This window comes from Lepisosteus platostomus, chromosome 19 (genome assembly GCF_059453375.1).
Source record: "Lepisosteus platostomus isolate fLepPlt1 chromosome 19, fLepPlt1.hap1, whole genome shotgun sequence".
Lineage (NCBI taxonomy): Eukaryota > Metazoa > Chordata > Actinopteri > Semionotiformes > Lepisosteidae > Lepisosteus > Lepisosteus platostomus.
In genome coordinates, this window is record NC_142629.1 from 2,631,234 (window position 1) to 2,648,864 (window position 17,631).

At 50.1% G+C, this 17,631-nt stretch overlaps 1 protein-coding gene across 2 annotated transcripts in view; it reads left to right on the forward strand.

Moving 5' to 3' along the window:
- The window catches only part of smg1 (SMG1 nonsense mediated mRNA decay associated PI3K related kinase), a 38,411-nt gene extending 22,607 nt beyond the window's left edge, over positions 1–15,804 (forward strand). The window contains exons 37-62 of one of the 2 annotated variants that reach the window (XM_088612837.1): positions 681–898; positions 1,207–1,361; positions 2,033–2,255; positions 2,547–2,793; positions 2,926–3,155; positions 3,378–3,626; positions 3,815–3,953; positions 4,042–4,151; positions 4,269–4,487; positions 5,209–5,402; positions 5,791–5,963; positions 6,373–6,652; positions 7,385–7,657; positions 8,018–8,252; positions 8,661–8,887; positions 9,297–9,453; positions 10,089–10,278; positions 10,777–11,255; positions 11,441–11,578; positions 11,758–12,090; positions 12,427–12,654; positions 12,895–13,106; positions 13,261–13,364; positions 13,586–13,762; positions 14,051–14,157; positions 14,387–15,804. In XM_088612837.1, the coding sequence (XP_088468963.1) occupies positions 681–898; positions 1,207–1,361; positions 2,033–2,255; positions 2,547–2,793; positions 2,926–3,155; positions 3,378–3,626; positions 3,815–3,953; positions 4,042–4,151; positions 4,269–4,487; positions 5,209–5,402; positions 5,791–5,963; positions 6,373–6,652; positions 7,385–7,657; positions 8,018–8,252; positions 8,661–8,887; positions 9,297–9,453; positions 10,089–10,278; positions 10,777–11,255; positions 11,441–11,578; positions 11,758–12,090; positions 12,427–12,654; positions 12,895–13,106; positions 13,261–13,364; positions 13,586–13,762; positions 14,051–14,157; positions 14,387–14,464 (5,375 nt within the window). In that variant the 3' untranslated portion in view covers positions 14,465–15,804. The remainder of the gene's footprint in view (positions 1–680; positions 899–1,206; positions 1,362–2,032; positions 2,256–2,546; positions 2,794–2,925; positions 3,156–3,377; positions 3,627–3,814; positions 3,954–4,041; positions 4,152–4,268; positions 4,488–5,208; positions 5,403–5,790; positions 5,964–6,372; positions 6,653–7,384; positions 7,658–8,017; positions 8,253–8,660; positions 8,888–9,296; positions 9,454–10,088; positions 10,279–10,776; positions 11,256–11,440; positions 11,579–11,757; positions 12,091–12,426; positions 12,655–12,894; positions 13,107–13,260; positions 13,365–13,585; positions 13,763–14,050; positions 14,158–14,386) is intronic. The other variant, XM_088612839.1, reaches the window with a different exon arrangement.
- Positions 15,805–17,631: the final 1,827 nt, after the last annotated feature.

Sequence of the window (17,631 nt, forward strand, 5' to 3'; positions counted from 1 at the left end):
ATGAGGCAGAAAACATCCAGTGACGTGAAGCAGCCCCATGACCTTGTAAACAAAGCAGGCTTGTGAATACATCTCTTTTAATCCACTAGAAATATTGCTCTCGGCTTTTGAGGCGGTACAGATACTGCCTGTGAACTCTGCGTGCCGATCACGGTGGGGCATTTCTGCGGTGAAATGTCGGCTGCACGACCTGCCCTTGTTCGCTGGTGCATCACGTTGCATTAGCCATTAGCGTGACCCGTGGCGAGACCAGCGGTCGGCAACGATGTTGGCGGCTCTCCAGTACCTTCACAAAGTTCACCGTTTTGCGCTTAGTTTGTCATCTGTTAAATTTTGCCATACCGTCTTTATTTATTCTGTTATGGAGACTTAATAACCGGCCTGAGAAACTAGGACTGCAGTTCGCCTTTAAGCTGCACATCGTTCTTTCGGTTTTAGTGTTATTTCACCGTATATTTAAATACCCTGTACATCTGTGCTTTAAGTATATGAGACTTATTGTTGAGCATGTATATTGTGTTTTCTATGAAACTCAATTGCTTTGCATCAGTATCCTTTTCTTAGTAATTGCGAACTGCGGAGACCGTTGGGGTTTTTGCGTCGAGACGGAGGGGTGGATGGGGAGGGGAGGTCTTGATGCTGGAGTGGTCGTGTTAACCGTGGCTCCCGCTGGTTTGCAGGAGGCAAGCTGCCATCGGCTCTGCCCACCCTGCTGAGCAATATCCAGGGTGAGGCGCTGTGCGGTGGCGAGAGCGAGGCGGGCAGTGCCCCAGCCTCCCAGGAGAGCAGCAAGGGAGAGGAGATGGTGTGTTCCAGCGAGGACCAAGCCATGATGCAGGACTGCTACAGCAAGATCGTGGACAAACTTTCCTCTGCTAACCCAACTATGGTGCTACAGGTACTGTCGGTTCTGCAGAAGGGGGTGGGGGAGTTTGGGGGGAAGAGACCCATTTTGGAAAGTGTTGGACTCGTACGTTTGTGCTCTGCAGTTTTGGAGAGTTCTGTGTAAGGGTTAGGTGTTTCACATGATCAGTTCTAGCATGTATTATGGTCTACACTTTAGTTTAATTTGCATAAACTGCATTTTTTTTTTGTTTGATAAAAAGTGAGAAAGGATGAGCGTTTGTTCTCGGGGGGGGTGCTGTGTGAATGTCCCAGGAGGCTCCCGCTGACGTTCCTGGCCGACGGTGGCCGGCTCTCCTGCAGGTCCAGATGCTGGTGGGTGAGCTGCGGCGCATCACCCTGCTCTGGGATGAGCTGTGGCTGGGGGTCCTGCAGCAGCAGCACATGCACGTCCTGCGCAGGATCCAGCAGCTGGAGGACGAGGTCAAGAGGGTGCAGAACAACAACACGCTGCGCAAGTGAGCGGCTTCTCTGCTTTTTCCCTCGGGTTTTGACACTCTAAGCTGCCCCCCAGAATAGATACTCCGATCTTCATACACTGATGGACCAATCAGAATGTGCACAACACGCTGCAGTATATATATAATCTAGATCTGTACTTGATCATTTTGTAATGTTTTCAAAACTCAGTTGCCTGTTTTAACTACAGCTTGAACTTGAGTCTATATTACTCACATCTTTGCTTCTTGGCATTCGTGCTCTTTGAAATCTTAGATTCTTAGACTCAAATTCTGTTTTAGGGTCTGAGATAAATTAGGTCACAATTCTATTAGCAACTTATTGTCTCTTTATGTGTTTCTATGTTGTCTGCATTCTCTAGACTTAGGTCTGATTACAGAGGTAGAGAGCTGCTTGGAGATGATTATCCTTGTTGCTCCTAAACCGTCACGCTCTTCCTAGTCTTTAGATTCTGCAGGTCTATTAAAACTTAAAATCTTGTTTGAAAAACATTTTTCTGCTTCTAATGCATATTGTGTTATGTACTGTATGTAATATGACGTGGCTAGTGATGTTTTAACATTACGGATCCCGTATGAAATAGGTTTTCCTCACCTGTGGTAAGAGCAGCTTTGAACATGTATTGTAAAGCCCCAGGCGTTTTAATTTCTGAGCTGTCGGTGTGTTTCAGGGAGGAGAAGATTGCCATCATGAGAGAGAAGCACTCTGCTCTGATGAGGCCGGTGGTCTTTGCGTTAGAACATGTGCGCAGCATTACAGCAGCTCCCGCTGAGACCCCCCATGAGACGTGGTTTCAGGAGAACTTCGGAAGTGCTATTGACAACGCTCTGGAGAGACTGAGGAACCCCTCGAACCCGGCAAACCCTGCCAGCAGCTGGATACCTTTCAAGCAGGTCTGTACCCTAAACTACAACTAGGCAATGAGATGTCATGATCACCAAATATACAAGCATGCTTGTTATACAATTTCCGGCTCTGTTTTGTCCTGAATAGCACAGCGATGGTGAATCTTTCTCGTTGTATACATTTTTTTTAATTATCTCAATATTTTCATGTATTGATCTTTAATATCTGGAGAATATGGGAGTAATACACATTTATGTACAGTATATTAGTATGTAATGTCTGCAGTCTGAGAATAGTATTACTGACTCATCATGCAACTGGCCTTTTGTCTGCCAAAGATCATGCTGAGTCTGCAGCAGCGTGCACAGAAACGTGCGAGTTATTTGTTGCATTTGGATGAGATCAGCCCTCGCCTGGCAGCCATGTTGAGCACTGAGATCGCTCTGCCTGGGGAGGTTTCTGCGACAGATGCTATCACCATCCAGAGTGTGGGCAACACCATCACCATCCTGCCTACCAAGACCAAGCCCAAGAAACTCTACTTCCTGGGCTCTGATGGCAGGAACTACCCCTACCTGTTCAAAGGTAAACCGGCTTGATTTCACTGCTGCTTTACACAATATAGACAGATCTTTGCTTGTTGTACGTAAAGTTCAGGACTGCCAGAAATGAAAGTGCCTCCATCAAGTGACAACATTCCCCTCTCTCTCCCTTAAGGGCTGGAGGACTTGCATCTGGATGAAAGGATCATGCAGTTCCTCTCCATTGTCAACACCATGTTTACAAAAGTGAACCAGCAGGAAAGTCCCCATTTCCATGCCCGTCACTACTCTGTCACTCCCCTGGGCACACGCTCCGGACTCATCCAGTGGGTGGATGGGGCCACGCCCCTCTTTGGGCTGTACAAGCGCTGGCAGCAACGGGAGGCCATCCTGCAAGCTCAGAAGGTAGGACATCTGAAGACCCCGACAGCAGACCATGAAAGCCTTTTTTGGAAGCGATGATGGTTTCGCAATCCACTTCCCCGTTTGTGACACGTGAGCCTCATAGCTGTAAGCAGGAAAGGTTACAGAGAAGCATCAATGTTTGATTAATATCATCGGAGCTTAGTGTCGTTTAATCCAGCTCTGAGCTTGAAAGATGACCATCTTGTCTGTGTTTATGTCCAGGTCCAGGATTCCTTCCAGCAGCCCCAGAACCCACCCATGGTGCCCCGGCCCAGTGAGCTCTACTACAGCAAGATCAGCCCCGCGCTGAAGGCAGTGGGGCTCAGCCTGGACGTGTCCCGGCGGGACTGGCCGCTGAGCGTCATGAGGGACGTCCTGAGGGAGCTGATGGAGGCCACTCCGCCTAACCTGCTCGCCAAGGAGCTGTGGTGTTCCTGCACCACGCCCAGCGAGTGGTGGAGAGTCACTCAGGTGAGGCCGCCAGCCGTGCCAGGACAGGTAGTGGGGGGGGTGACGGATTTAAAAAAAACAATTAACTCTGCAGCTTAACCATATTTCAAAAGGATTGCTTCAAATGGGGAGACTGTGTGAAAAGCAACATGCCGTAATGTTGCTCTTGGGATTAATGTGCGTCTTGTGTTTCCAATGCTGCCTTGCAGTCCTATGCCAGGTCCACGGCCGTTATGTCCATGGTGGGATACATCATCGGGCTGGGAGATCGGCACCTGGACAACGTGCTGATCGACATGACCACGGGCGAAGTGGTGCACATTGACTACAACGTCTGCTTTGAGAAAGGTGAGAATGAGCTCCTGTTCCCGACACGGCCCGCGTTCCGGACCTCCTGCGTCCGCTGGTGGAAGGCTTACGTTGCGTTGTATCGCAGGGAAGAGCCTGAGGGTGCCGGAGAAGGTCCCCTTCCGCATGACCCACAACATCGAGACTGCACTGGGGGTCACCGGGGTTGAGGGCATATTTAGACTGTCCTGTGAGCAGGTGAGCCCCATTGTATGGTTTATTTTCTTGAATACAGGTTAGAGAGTGAAAGCTAAAATGTTTGCCCCTTCGCGGTTTTAAATGTGCTTGGAAATTGCCATTGGTCTGGTTGGGCAGGTGATCCACATGATGCGTCGGGGGCGAGAGACCTTGCTGACCCTGCTGGAGGCCTTTGTGTACGACCCCCTGGTAGACTGGACGGCCAGTGGGGAGGTGGGCTTCGCTGGTGCGGTCTACGGAGGCGGGGGGCAGCAGGCGGAGAGCAAGCAGACCAAGAGAGAGATGGAGAGGGACATCACCCGCAGCCTTTTCTCCTCCCGCGTAGCAGAGATCAAGGTCAGTTCTCGCAGCTTCCATCATTTGCAAAACCGCGTTCGTGTTCTCTTTTTGGAAGGCTGGGGGGGGTATTAGTTTGTGTTGGGATTGCCCTGAGGGATATGAGCTGCTTAAAATCAATGCATTTTTGTATGCAATATGCAAAGCACTGCATAGCCCAGTAAAACTGTACCGGTCGTAATAATATTTCATATTTATTAATTAACCATACTATTTTTAACCATACTATTTTTGCACTGTTCCAAGAATTACCTTGCACTGTTTTTTTCCTGTTGTATTTTCTCTGTTTGCGGAATTTTGCAGTTTTGATTACTTGATTACATGTTATTTATGTTATTACATGTTACCGTTATTGCTATTGTGTTACTGTCTGTTGTCTATCTTCTGTCTTATTTATATAATGCGCCTGAGTGACTAATGAGAAACACTTCTCAATATACTGTGCACTTGTGTAAGTTTAATGACAATAAAGTTGAATTGAATAGACAGAAATCGTCCTACTATGGGCTCGCTATGTCTGCTTGACCAGCCAAGGTAAAATGTAGTGAAAGCAGTGGTCGCCTCGAGCAGCAGGAAATGCAGACACTGGTTCTAAGAATTTGCACGATCCTGAATATGAGCCCTTCAAGCTGTTAGCCTTCTGGTTTGTTCCAGCTCCACTACATAGGTTTAGCACTGTCCTGCAGTGAAGAACCGCCAGTGACACGCCTGTGTTTTGCAGGTGAACTGGTTTAAGAACCGAGAGGAGATGCTGACGGTGCTGCCGCAGGTGGAGAGCGGGGTGGAGAAGTACCTGAGCCTGCAGGAGCAGCTCACTGAGGTTGAGAAGCTGCAGGGCAAGCTGCTGGAGGAGATCGACTTCCTGGAGGGCGCAGACAGCAGGACGGACCATCCCATCCACACACTGGAGCACAGGTGCGCTACAGTACAGATTCAAGGCGAGGAGGGCCTGTCTTTATTTCCCTATTGGATAAACTCTTTACAGAGATTGAGATACTGTTAGGTCTAGGTTAGGCCCTTTGTCAGGCCAGATGTGAAAGTGACTTCAGATGGCTTTGTTATTTTTTCCCCCAATTAGTATTGGTACCGTTGGGGACACTTTGCCTACAAAAAGTCTAATGTGCATGCAGCAGGAAGGGTGAAACCTGCAAGTAGAAATCTGGTGGTAGAATCTCGCTAGCCTCCAGCCCATTGAGTTTTTTTTTTACTGACTATTGTGTAGATGATGATGGAGTGATGGAGCCCATCTTTGCCCTGTACAAGGGGAGAGCACCGTCAGTGTAACCTGCTTTGCCTGCTTCAGGTACTCGGAGCACACCCAGCTGCAGTCTCGGCAGCGCGCCGTGCAGGAGGCCATCCAGGTGAAGCTGTCGGACTTCGAGCAGTGGATATCCCAGTACCAGGCTGCCTTTGCCAGTCTTGAAGCCACTCAACTTGCCAGCCTCCTGCAGGAAATCAGCAGCCCCATTGATCTGGGTAAGACACTCCCTTGCTGTATTCAATTACTTGGTCTTCAACTGGTGACACCTGGTAGGGGCCGTGTCTCTCAGCCTTTTCACTTGTTGTTTTGCGTTTACCTTTTTAGAATACATATATTAACATGCATTCTGTAAGCTGCATGGTATTTTTTTCTTTATGTAATACAACCCTTGTTATTGAACTGCATAAATACCTCGGGAGAAATGGAAAAGAGTCATAAGTAACAGACTTTGTACTCATTTATATTTGCAATACTTGATATTTTGAGACGAGTGGCAAATGTTTTTAAATGTAAATTTGCTTTTGTATGTTCATAAGAAAACACAATAAAATATAAGTAAAAAAAATACCTCTGGGCACATAACTGCACTGCGCTCTTTGACGCTCCCTGCCCGTTTCCTGCCAGGCCCGCCCAGCTACGTGCCAGCCACCGCTTTCCTGCAAAACGCGGGTCAGGCGCACCTGATCAGCCAGTGCGAGCAGCTGGAGGGGGAGGTCAGCGCCCTGTTCCAGCAGAGAAGGTCGCTCCTGAGGGGCTGCCTGGAGCACCTGCACAGCTACGCCACCGTGGCCCTGCTGTACCCCCGCGCCGTGTTCCGCAGGCACCGGGCCCACATGTGGAAGCAGTGGATGGAGGAGCTCATCTGCGACATGAGTGTGGAGCACTGCCAGGCCATCTACCACAAGTGAGTGCCTCTGGTGGTGGAGATGCCGTTAGCTCACACTTCTGATAAAAGCTTTAAAGGCAGGACAAGAGTTTTTAGATATAAAGATGCTGTTGGACAGGTGTCCGAGACCAGCACGTGAACTTACCGGGAAATAGGTTTTTATTTTTTGGTTCAAACTTTTCTCCCCACCATGCTATGAGACGTTTCACGTAATTAAGCGATAACAGAGGTTTTATATGAATACCACTTCATTACCCCTCCCTGCAGAACGTGTTAGGAGAATACTGACAGAAGGTAGGATTTGGATATTGTAAATCACTCTGAAGGAACGTGACTTGCTTGCAAAAGCCTGGCGATTGTGAGCGGTTTATTTTATTACATTAACATTACATTACTTTACTTTATTAACCCTTTACAATTTATTGCATTAGGAATTATCTTTTCGCATACCCCAGCTTGCTCTCCATGAGACACACAGACAGGGAGAGAGCTTGGGGTCAGAGTGCAGGGTCAGCCATTGTACAGTTGGGGTTAAGGGCCTTGCTCAGGAGCCCAACGGAGTAGGACTCCTCTGCCGGCTGCGGGATTTGAACCGGCAACCTTCCAGCCACAGGCGCAGATCCTTGGCCACAGAGCCACCGCTCCGCCTTATCTTTGAGAGCGAATGGAGTTCCCTGCTGTTCGCGGAAGAATCGGGAGAGAGAGAGCCGGCTCTGAAAACGGCCGCCGCCGTGTTGTTGAAACCGACAGGTACGAGATGCAGTTTGCGCCGCAGCCGCCTCCGGCCGTGTGCCAGTTCCTGTCGAGCACGGACATGGCACTGCAGCACCACGCCACCGAGGTCAACGCGCGGCTCCTGCGGCAGGCGGAGCGGCTGAAGGCGGAGGGCGCCGGCGTGCCGGCGTGCGAGGAGCAGCTGCAGGAGATCGAGCGCTGCATCGCCGTCTTCCTGCGCGAGAACGGCGAGCTGGGCTCGCTCAGCCTGGCCGGCATCATCGTCTCCGCCCTCTGCGCCCTCACCAGGTCAGTCCCGACGGGGCCGCTAGGCCGCCGGCAATTCGCTTGCAGCTCCACGGATGCAAACCGTCGCCTTCAGTCTCCTTAACCCTGAAGGCAAGGCTTGAGCGCAAGTCAGTAGGCAAGGGGAGGAGGAGACGATCCATCCTTGACGATGAAGGGAGTTTAGTACGACGTTTTTATATGCCGCCACCACTAACGTCATGTGCACGTGCCAGTGTTATAAATAAAAGCCTTGGTTGAAAGAAATGAAGAAGGCTTTCAAAGCGTGGAGGCCTTGACGGTGATGTAAGAGAATGGCTGCAGACTGTTGGGGACTTGAGCTGCTGATGAAAGGTCCCCCCCCCCCCCCCGTGTCCGCGGCAGGCGTAACCTGGTGATGGAGGGCGCGGCGGCCAGCGCCGGGGAGCAGCTGGTGGAGCTGATGTCCCGGGACGGCGCCTGGTTCCTGGAGGAGCTGTGCAGCATGAGCGGGAACGTGGCCTGCCTGGTGCAGCTGCTGCAGCAGTGCCAGCTGCTGCCTCATGACCTGGACATCCCCAGCCCCGCGGAGACCGCGCAGGCCGTTTACCTGGCCAACGGGGTGTACACCTGCCTGCAAGTAAGGCCAGGACATAAGCCGCTTATTTTAAATCACCTGCGTGCTATTACTGTCTGAGGACTGTTGCGTTTTGTGCTGATGACGTACGAGGTCTTTACAGGGTCATTCTGATAGTCTTGCAGCTTCTGTTTTGCTCTGTTGTTGGATAAGCATTATGCTTGGATATTTTGGACTAATTTTCTTTCAAAACGTGGAGCCCATTGTCTCTTTAAACATTTAAAAGTAGCACTTTTTCTCACTGCAAGTTAAACCTTGGGATTTTACTCTAAACTGCAATATTGAAAATCATTCCCTCGCAGTTCCTGAAGACCTTAAAAGAGTATTTGGACGGTAGAGTTCCTGATGTGGTGTTCTTCATGGTGTGTGTGTACTCATGTATCTCCGGTGCCCCCCCCCCCCGTGTGTTAGGAGCTGAACACAAACTTCCGGCAGATCATCTTCCCGGAAGCGCTGCGCTGCATGCTGAAGGGGGAGAGCACGCTGGAGGCCATGCTGCTCGAGCTGGACGCGCTGATCGAGCAGTGCGCCGACGGGGTCTCCCTGCAGGGGCTGGGCGAGGCTCTGCAGGCCCACCTCCGCAACGCTGCCATGGGACTGGATGAGGAGGCCGACTCCCACTACCTTGATGTCACCAGGTAGCAGGGCTCAGTGATGACCATAATGTATAATGCCCTCTCTGTAGCTTGATGGCTTGTTGGCACCAAACTCAATCAACTTAATCTCTTATATACGTACTCAAACCTTTTTCCAATGGTTAAAAAATTCTGGTGTATAAAAACATATGGGGGAATGGACCATATTTGTGCACTGAATGAATTAAGAATAGTAGGTATTTTGTCTATATATATATAATCTTTCACAGATGTTGCTTCAAAAATGACTGATAACTAAATGAAAATTTTCTAAATGAAATTGGAATTGTCAATACCTGGGTACAGTGTTGCCCTGCGGTGACCCCCCAGAGTGACTTTCACTGACACAGGCGTCTCCTGAGCGCTCCGAGAGTCGTCAGTTGGCAGTAGACAGTGTTCTTTTGTGTTGCAGGATGCTGCGAGCCCAATACTCGGAGCTCATTCAGCCCCGCTCTCTTGAGGGGTCTGTGCAGGAAACCCCCAAGATGAGCGCGGGACAGATGTTGCTGGTGGCCTTCGATGGGATGTTTGCGCAGCTGGAAACTGCTTTTGGGCTTCTGGTAGAAAAGGTAAAGCTAGCTCAGCAGCCTCCTGTAAAGTGATGTGGCTTGATGTCATTTCTGGAGACCCAGGGCTGGTTTCTTTTTCAGGGAGAGAACTGTAGTGCTCATGTAAGCAACCTGAATCTTCTCCACAGCGGACAGACGAGCACACGTGAAAGAAATCCTAGTCCGTCTTGTCTTCAGTTTATAGTGTAGTAATTGTAAGAAGTTCTGCCCTGTGCAGACTAAATTTCTGAGCTAGTTCACAAATCAGTGTACGGCACTGGTTCACACCATGTGTCCTGCTGACGGAGATGAGTAATTTAGTTGTATTTCCAGACAGGCTAGACTGCTGAGAGCTGTTGCAAAGTCGCTAAAAGGAATTTTATTGTGTGAAATAGCCGTCTTAAAGGACCCACCTTGAAACTTTAGGGCAACATTTTTCTCAGGTGACTCACCCTACCATTCACGCACGGAAAACTTTGGTGAATGCGCGGTTTCTAATTCCACCAAGAAAGGAGCTTCTCTTTCTCAGATCCGGAGAGGACTTCCCTGGTTTGTAAAGGACCCGCCTTGCTGAGAACTGCGGGGGATTGTAAATGCTGTGCCCCGTCTGCAGCTCCTAAGCTTGCAGCCCTAACCAGTCCCCCCTCTCGGCGCAGCTCAACAAGATGGAGGTGCCCGCGGCGTGGCGGAAGATCGACGTGGTCCGGGAGGCGCGGGCGGCGCAGGCGAACTTCTTCGACAGCGCCCAGCACCGCCAGGTCCTGGAGGAGATCTTCTTCCTCAAGAGGCTGCAGACCATCCGCGACTTCTTCAGGCTGTGCGGCTCCTTCGCTCAGACCCTCTCTGGTGAGAGCGCCCTGCTGTCGATCGCCTTGCTTGAGAGAGCCTCTAAGTGCCGAGAGCTCAAGGGTGGTCCCCAACAGTGCTTCACAGCTGCCGCAATGGTGGACGTCCCACTGAAATCCCACCTTTGAAAGACTTGCTGGTGCGGTTGATGGCGTCAGAGTGTGTCCGCACACATGTCCTGCGATTTACTGGCTTCCTGCGCAGGGTGTACTCCCACCTTGCAGCCTGTTTCCAGGACAGGCCTGGACTTGCTGAGACGCTCGGCAGGAATAAGCATCTGTCCGACTAAGTCAAATTCTGGTTTTCGTATCTTGTTTCAGGGAATACTTTTTAAAGCGGTAACAGACTAAATCCTGATCCGTGGTATGCATTCTTTACCCTCAGTATAAAGTTTCTACTCAGTATGTTTCTGTATACGCAAATGATGAACCTGTGTGATTTTCAGACTTGCATTGGAAGGTTGTCCTGGTTGGTTCACTCTTGCCATTCCTTGCACAGGAACCTGCCCTCCCCCCTCTGAAGACCCGGGTCCCTCCAATGGCCCTGTGCCTCTAGCCGGGGTGAAATCGATGTACCGCGGCACTGTGGTTGTGAACGAGGACCAGATGGCCCGGCCCATCAAGGCCTTCACGGCAGACTTTGTGAGGCAGATGCTGATGGGCTTGCCCACGCAGGTGCTGGGACTGGCCCTGTGCAGCGCCCTGAGCGCTCTGGGAATGGACCTCATCGCACAGGTGGAGGCCAAGGACTTTGGCGCCGAGGGCAAGGTGTCCCTGGACGACATGTGCAAGAAGGCAGTGGAGCAGGGCGTGCAGGCCGGCCGGCTCTCGCAGCTCCTCCTCAACCGAGCCACGGTGCTGGCCAGCTCCTTCGACACGGCCTGGAAGAAGCTGGACCTGGTCAGGCGCGTGGAGACCAGCATTGAAGCCTGTAAAGTCAGCCTCCAGAGGACGCAGCTCCACATCGCCATGTTCCAGGTAGGAGCATTACCAGCACGCTTGAGGGATGCTGCTAGTTCAATACACTGACACATTGCAGCGTGCACTAGAGTTAAGTGTTTTTGTGTGATGGAAGACCAGAGTTCTCCTCCTTGGGCCTTAAAGTTCAGCTCTGATCCAGCCTCCTTGGGGTTTGTACTGACCGTTTTCACCCCTCTCCGCAGTGGCAACACGAAGATGTGCTGGGAACACGGAACCAGCCGATGTCCGTCAGCCCCCCGCCGCGCTCCGTCATCCTCAGCAACATGAAGAAGAAGCTGTACAAGCTGAGCCAGGACGAGGCGTCCATTGCCAGCGTGCAGGTGAGATGTGGCTCTGCCTCCACATCCCTCCACTGGTATTTATTTGGCTTTGTTAGATGTAAATCCTGAAGCAGTTCGACCGCAAACAGTTTTAACTTAAAAATTGTTTAGAAGCTGTGATAGGATGATAGTAATGTGAGAAGCTTTAGCAGCAGGAAACAAATGTGCTCTTCTTGCAGGAGAAGCTGGCTGCACTCGAGGGCAGTATCGAGCAGCGTCTGAAATGGGCCGGGGGGGCTAACCCTGCTCTGGCGCCGGTGCTGCAGGACTTTGAGGCGACGATCGGGGAGCGGCGTGCGCTGGTGATGAAGGAAGGGCAGCGCACCAGCCAGGTCACCTTCCTCTGCAGCACCATCCTGAACCTCGAGAGCCTGCGCACGCGCACTCCTGAGGCGCTCAGCATGGACGCCGCGCTGTTCGACCTGGTCAAGCGCTGCCAAGCCACCTGTTCGTACGCGGCGCAGTTCAACAGCTCCGTCTCGCCGCTGGAGCTGCGCCTGCTGCACAGGCTGGTGAGTCTGAGGGAGGCTGCACTGCAAGAACTACAGACGGAAGTCACGTTGGTTGCTTAGAAGCTGCAGGAATTGGTACCAGAGCACCTCGTATCATTCACTGGAGGGAGGCTTCCCTCGTAGGCGCTTGTGAGGATTGAGACCTGATTACTCTCCTTTACTCTGTAAGGCAGTTTCTGGCAATGGTGAAATAAAGCCCTAGGAGGCAAAATAGGAAGCATTTGAGGCCAATGGGATTGTTGCATTTCTCCATACCATAGGCTCGTTGAATAAAGGTGGAGCCTGTCCTTTTCCATGAGCGTCCAGGGCTCAAGAGCTAGTGGTGTTCTCTTGCAGAGTGCCGGGCTGGACACGCCCATCGGCAGCCCTGACTGGCTGGTGTGCGCGCACAAGCTCCTGACCCAGGAGATGTCGACTCAGAGGGCAGTGCAGGCGGATCGCGAGCAGCAGCTGGACAGCGTCACCGAGACCCTGCAGGGGCTGGTGGACACCATCAAGGGCATCCTGTCCACCCACAACCGCCAGCTGGCTGATGTCAAGCACCTGCTGCGGGCCATGGCCAAGGTCTGTACCCCTGGGTCTCCAGGATCTCTCTGCCACGGCTAGGGAAAATTTACAAAGCTCTGCCAGATGGAACTTGGCAGTCTTGATTGAATGTGTGTCTTGTGCATTCTGCTTAATCGGAAAGTTTCTGTAGAATATTTACATCACAAGGTAGGCTGGAAGGGTTGTAACAGCATATTGTCGGTATTGTGCGTGCATGGGAGCGTCCTGAAACTGTTCTTGTGTGAAAATTTCTCACAGGATGAAGAGAATGCCCTGGTGGAGGGCGAGGATGTGCCGTACGAGGGCAGCGTGCGTCAGTTCCTGTCGGAGTACAAGGCGTGGCAGGACAACGTCCAGATTGTGCTTTTCACCGTGGTCCAGTCCACAGGGCAACCGCGCAGTCAGGAGCAGGTGGAGCTGCTGCAGGAGATCCCAGCCACACTGAAGGAGCTCAAAGTACAGAGCCAGAGGTCTGTATCGGCACGCGTGCATGCTTCTAAGGACATGGCTGATTACAGATCACTGCTTTGGCTGACGTTTCTGATTGCATTTGATCTTCTGTTAGCTCTGAATTTCAGTCTGTATCCACCAACGTTCCCTGTCTCGTCTATCCTCAATCTGCAGTGTCTACAATGGGCTAGTGGGCTTTGCCTCACCCCTGGTGACCGAGAGAGCGAGTGACTGTGCAAGTCCCACTTCCTCCAGCATGCAAACAAGCTTTGCTGCAGGTAGGGTCAATTCTCAAGCCTTTGTAGACTTAGCGCCGGAGGACACAGGTTCTTAATTACAACTGATGTGGCTCAGATTCATTTCTAGTTTAGGTGTTAACCCTTTTGATTCATTTGTCCTGAGACCTTTTTGTTTTAAGAGCGTCTTCTGCAGCTGTGAAACCGATGAAGGGTGACTGAAGTGGCGAGTGAAAGCGCTGTTTTCAATCCTGTGTTTCTAGCAGTGCGTTGCAGTGGGCCGAAGACGCAGCCGGACAACATGTCCCAGAATGCGCGCAAGCCCTTCCCACGGAACCTGGGTACTTCAGCGGACACTCCGCCCAGCACCCTACTGCTTACCAGCAAAGGACTGGCCCCCAGCCCCAAGAGGGCTGTGAGGGACCCAAAAACAGGGAGAGGTGTGTGGCTGACTTCGTATTTCGGCACAAGACACCTTGGAAAAGTTTGCCGCTCTTTGTGTTTTGAAGTAATTGCTTGAGCTCTTAATGCATAGTCAGTTCTTTCAATGAATGAGTTTCCTAGGTTAAAGGGATTGTTGTAAATAGACTGGGGTAGAATTTAGCTTTGTTCTCGCTGTTTGTTTCAGAAGAGCATTTATTTCTTTTCGTTTAATAAACAGGTCGCCTGCGCGTTTTTCGATTCTCGAGCAGGCTTTTGACGCTTTGTTCTTCCTTGCGTTTGCACAGCTGTCCAGGAGCGGAATTCGTATGCTGTCAGTGTGTGGAAGCGAGTGAAGGCCAAACTGGAGGGGAGAGACGTGGACCCCAACAGGAGGATGAGTGTAACAGAGCAGGTGAGGCTGAACCTTCCAAACACGTTAGGGCAGCGGCAGCACCCTCCCGGATCTGGCAAGATCCCATGTGAGGCCAGGAAACGTTGACATGTGCTGACAAGCACCAGATGGGCTGGGTGGCCTCTTCTCATCGGTAACCTCTCCCGACGTCTTCGGCCCCAAGCTGTCGTGTGAATGGAGACACCCGGACCTGCCCGGCTCACCGGTTTTCTTCCTCATTGCCTTCCAGGTGGACTGTGTGATCAAGGAAGCTACGAACCTGGATAACCTGGCCCAGCTGTATGAAGGGTGGACGGCCTGGGTGTGAACTGGAAGCCAGCAGATCTCTGGTCCAGCAAGGGCAGAAATCCACCAGAATCCACTGGGTCTGGGGCAAGCGAGCCACAGAGCACCGTGGGGGGGAGGGGGGGCTACCAATCCTCCCTGGGGCCCACTCCGGATCCCCGTAGCACAGCTGCACCCGGCGATCCAGATAACACCACGAATGGGTCTGCACCCTTCTCATTAGGAGCTGGGGGGGTGACAGGAATGGGAAGGGGGGGAGAAACGACAGGCGCCCAGCCTGAGCCACCCCCCTGCCCGTAATAAATATAAATAAAAACACCTCTCCTGAACTCCAAGAACATGCAGAAAAGGTTTTGCGGTGGGGACTTTACAGGAGACAGGATTCCGCAGAAACACCCCAGGTAGTTTTCCTCACACCTGTAAGGCAGAGAGATGGATACCCGACATCCATCAGACCTAGTGCATGGTTCTGGAAAATACTTCAACGGAGAGGGGAGAAAGGGGAAAACCATCCTGTTAGGAGCCTCTTGACTTTTTTTTCTTGTTTTTTTTTTTGTGGTGGTCCAACGCTGCTTGTTGCCCCGCAACAAAGCTGGTTCACTGGCAGGTAGAGAGGACAGGGTGGCCGAAGAAAGGGAGGCTCGAGTGAACTCGGTTGTCAGCCCGAGAGCTGAAGTCAGAAAACAGAGGACTTCTTTCAGAAATGGTGTCATCAGAATCGCACTTTTTATTGGACACGAAGAGACTTCTTGAACACCGCTCTAAACAGGCGAGATGGGTTTGTTGCAGTCTTTATTCGATGAAGGTTTGCAATGCGATGAAGAGCAATTGGCTGGCATGTTATTTTTTTAAAGTTTCAGGCATTCTGTATAATGCTTCAGTTCTAGAAATCCAGTTACCTGTTTAGTGACGACGTTTCTGATTGATTTACGGATGAAAAGCAGAAGAGAAAGATGTCTTTTAAGTATCTGAGCAAAGATGCGGTCGTTTCTTAGAGACTTTCAAATTCAAAAGCCACATGTAGAGCAGTTTGTTGATTTATACTTATTTTTTCTTGATTTGCATCTCTGTTGTGTATTGTAGACACTTTTTTTCTCCCACTGTTCCTGCTTTTGAAAAGCCCATTGCAAAAATTGGGCTAATTTTTTTTGGCTTGCCAGTGAAAAGATGTGCCATTCCTGTTTATATATATATATTAATCCCCTTTAGCTTGAGTTTTACTAATCTAGATCTCTTCCAGTTTTACATTCTTTGTGGGAGACGATAAATAAAGTGATTGTTTTGGTGACGGTGCAAATTGTTGTTTCTTAAAGATTTTATTCCGTTTTGTTTGATGCACAAATAAACCAGCAGGTTTTAAAATTTGTCTTCACTTTCACTTTTTCTTCTGTTGGGGGGGGGGCTTTATTTTGTTTTATAAAACTCATCAGCAAAGCTTTTAAAATCTCTCAGGCCAGTTGTAGTGAACATTCAGATTTGTATGCATGGAGTAACAAATTGCAAGTAGGAAGTCACAATAGCTTCTAAGATGCATCTTGACCGAATGCAGATTTATTTTCAGTCAAATCCCAATGACAGAGAACTAAGGTTTTCAGTGTGTCTATTTAGCTGCAGTCAGACCACCCAAGCAAAGGGGCTTTTGGTGTTGAACAAAACCTGGGTTAGGTTTGCCATCTAGCAAGAACACCTAGTGAGAACAAGAAATATTCTGTTTGTGTAAACTTGACGGTTAATTCACTTCTGCACATGCGTATCAAATCAGTTACGGTCAATGAAAATCCACTGCATTTTCAGTCTTGCAAAAATGTGCGAAAACAGCTAATCTGTTTCAGCTGTCTGCTCTGTACATTTTGGTAGGTGTCCACGAACAAGTTCAATTTCTGATGTAAAAACATGTAACTAACATATTAATGATTGACTTAAGTGTTATTGGGCTTTATGTATTTAAAAAAAAAACTTGTTCTTCCAGAAGAGGGTACATAGTCCCTCCTGTAAAGTGACAAAAAAAAAACATGAGTGTTATCCTGGGCAAATTTCCCATTGACCTTGACCAATCGTGGCCTAATATTCCCCATCTCTGATCTGGCTTCATTACTCTGCTCTCCTCCCCACTGAGAGCTGGTGTGTGGGGAGCGTTCTGGCGCACTATGGCTGCTGTCACATCATCCAGGTGGGGCTGCACACTGGTGGTGGTGGAGGGGGTCCGCATTACCTGTAAAGAGCTTTGAGTGGAGTGTCCAGAAAAGCACCATAGAATTGTAAGAAATTATTTTGTTAAGAAATACTGAAACTCCTGTTGTTGTTTTTTTTCATGCCACAGTGTTGCAAAATAGTTCATTGTGTTGTAATGGATTGTAAGTGTACATGAAATATGAATACTTCCTGTACTTGTCAATTAAGAAAAGGGGTCAATTGTGAGACTCCTGTGAAATCTCTGACCTGGCACAGTCCTGAAGGAGTCCTGCTGTACAAGGTTTCCTTGCTAGCTGAGGGGACAGGTTGTCAGCACGTTGGAGAAATCGGGGAACCCCGCACATGCACCAGCGTATTAGTGGGGAGACGAACAAGCATGAGACGAGTTCTCACGCCTCGAGCACTGAACTCGCCGAAGAGGAGCCACGTGAATCTTTAATGCAACTTCAGCCTCGGCTGTAGTGCTGAACCAGCGCCTGGGACTGATGAACAGAAAGTCATCAGAGATCGATCTTGCTGCGTTTAAACCAGCAGGGGCGTGAAAACTAGGACACGGGTAGGCGTTCATTCTGTTACTCGAGAAATTGATATCGGAAGTTAAAGGGTTGATCGTTATTTTAAAAAAAATACATTTTTTTGTTCTGTTTGGACCAAGGGCTGCTCTCTAGGCATTTTTTTTTTGCGCACTGGGCATTGAAACAGATGGGTGGGAAGGTGGATTTTCCTTATTTTCGAGACCCACTACCAAGCACAAGGTTTCCTCCAGGACAGGATAACCTGGTGTGTTTGGCGACGGCGGCTGTCCTGTGATTAGTTACTCTTATCTGGCAACCTGGGGTCCAAGAACAGGCACACCCTGCCAAAAAAAATGTGTTTTGAGAAGGGATGTTAATATTCAAACCACTGAGCCCGCCCTCGTTCCACTCTTACTGGCCAGAATATGTTGTTTTGAAACGAGTTGGCCAATGGGCGCCATGCAAGCATGGAGAACAAGTG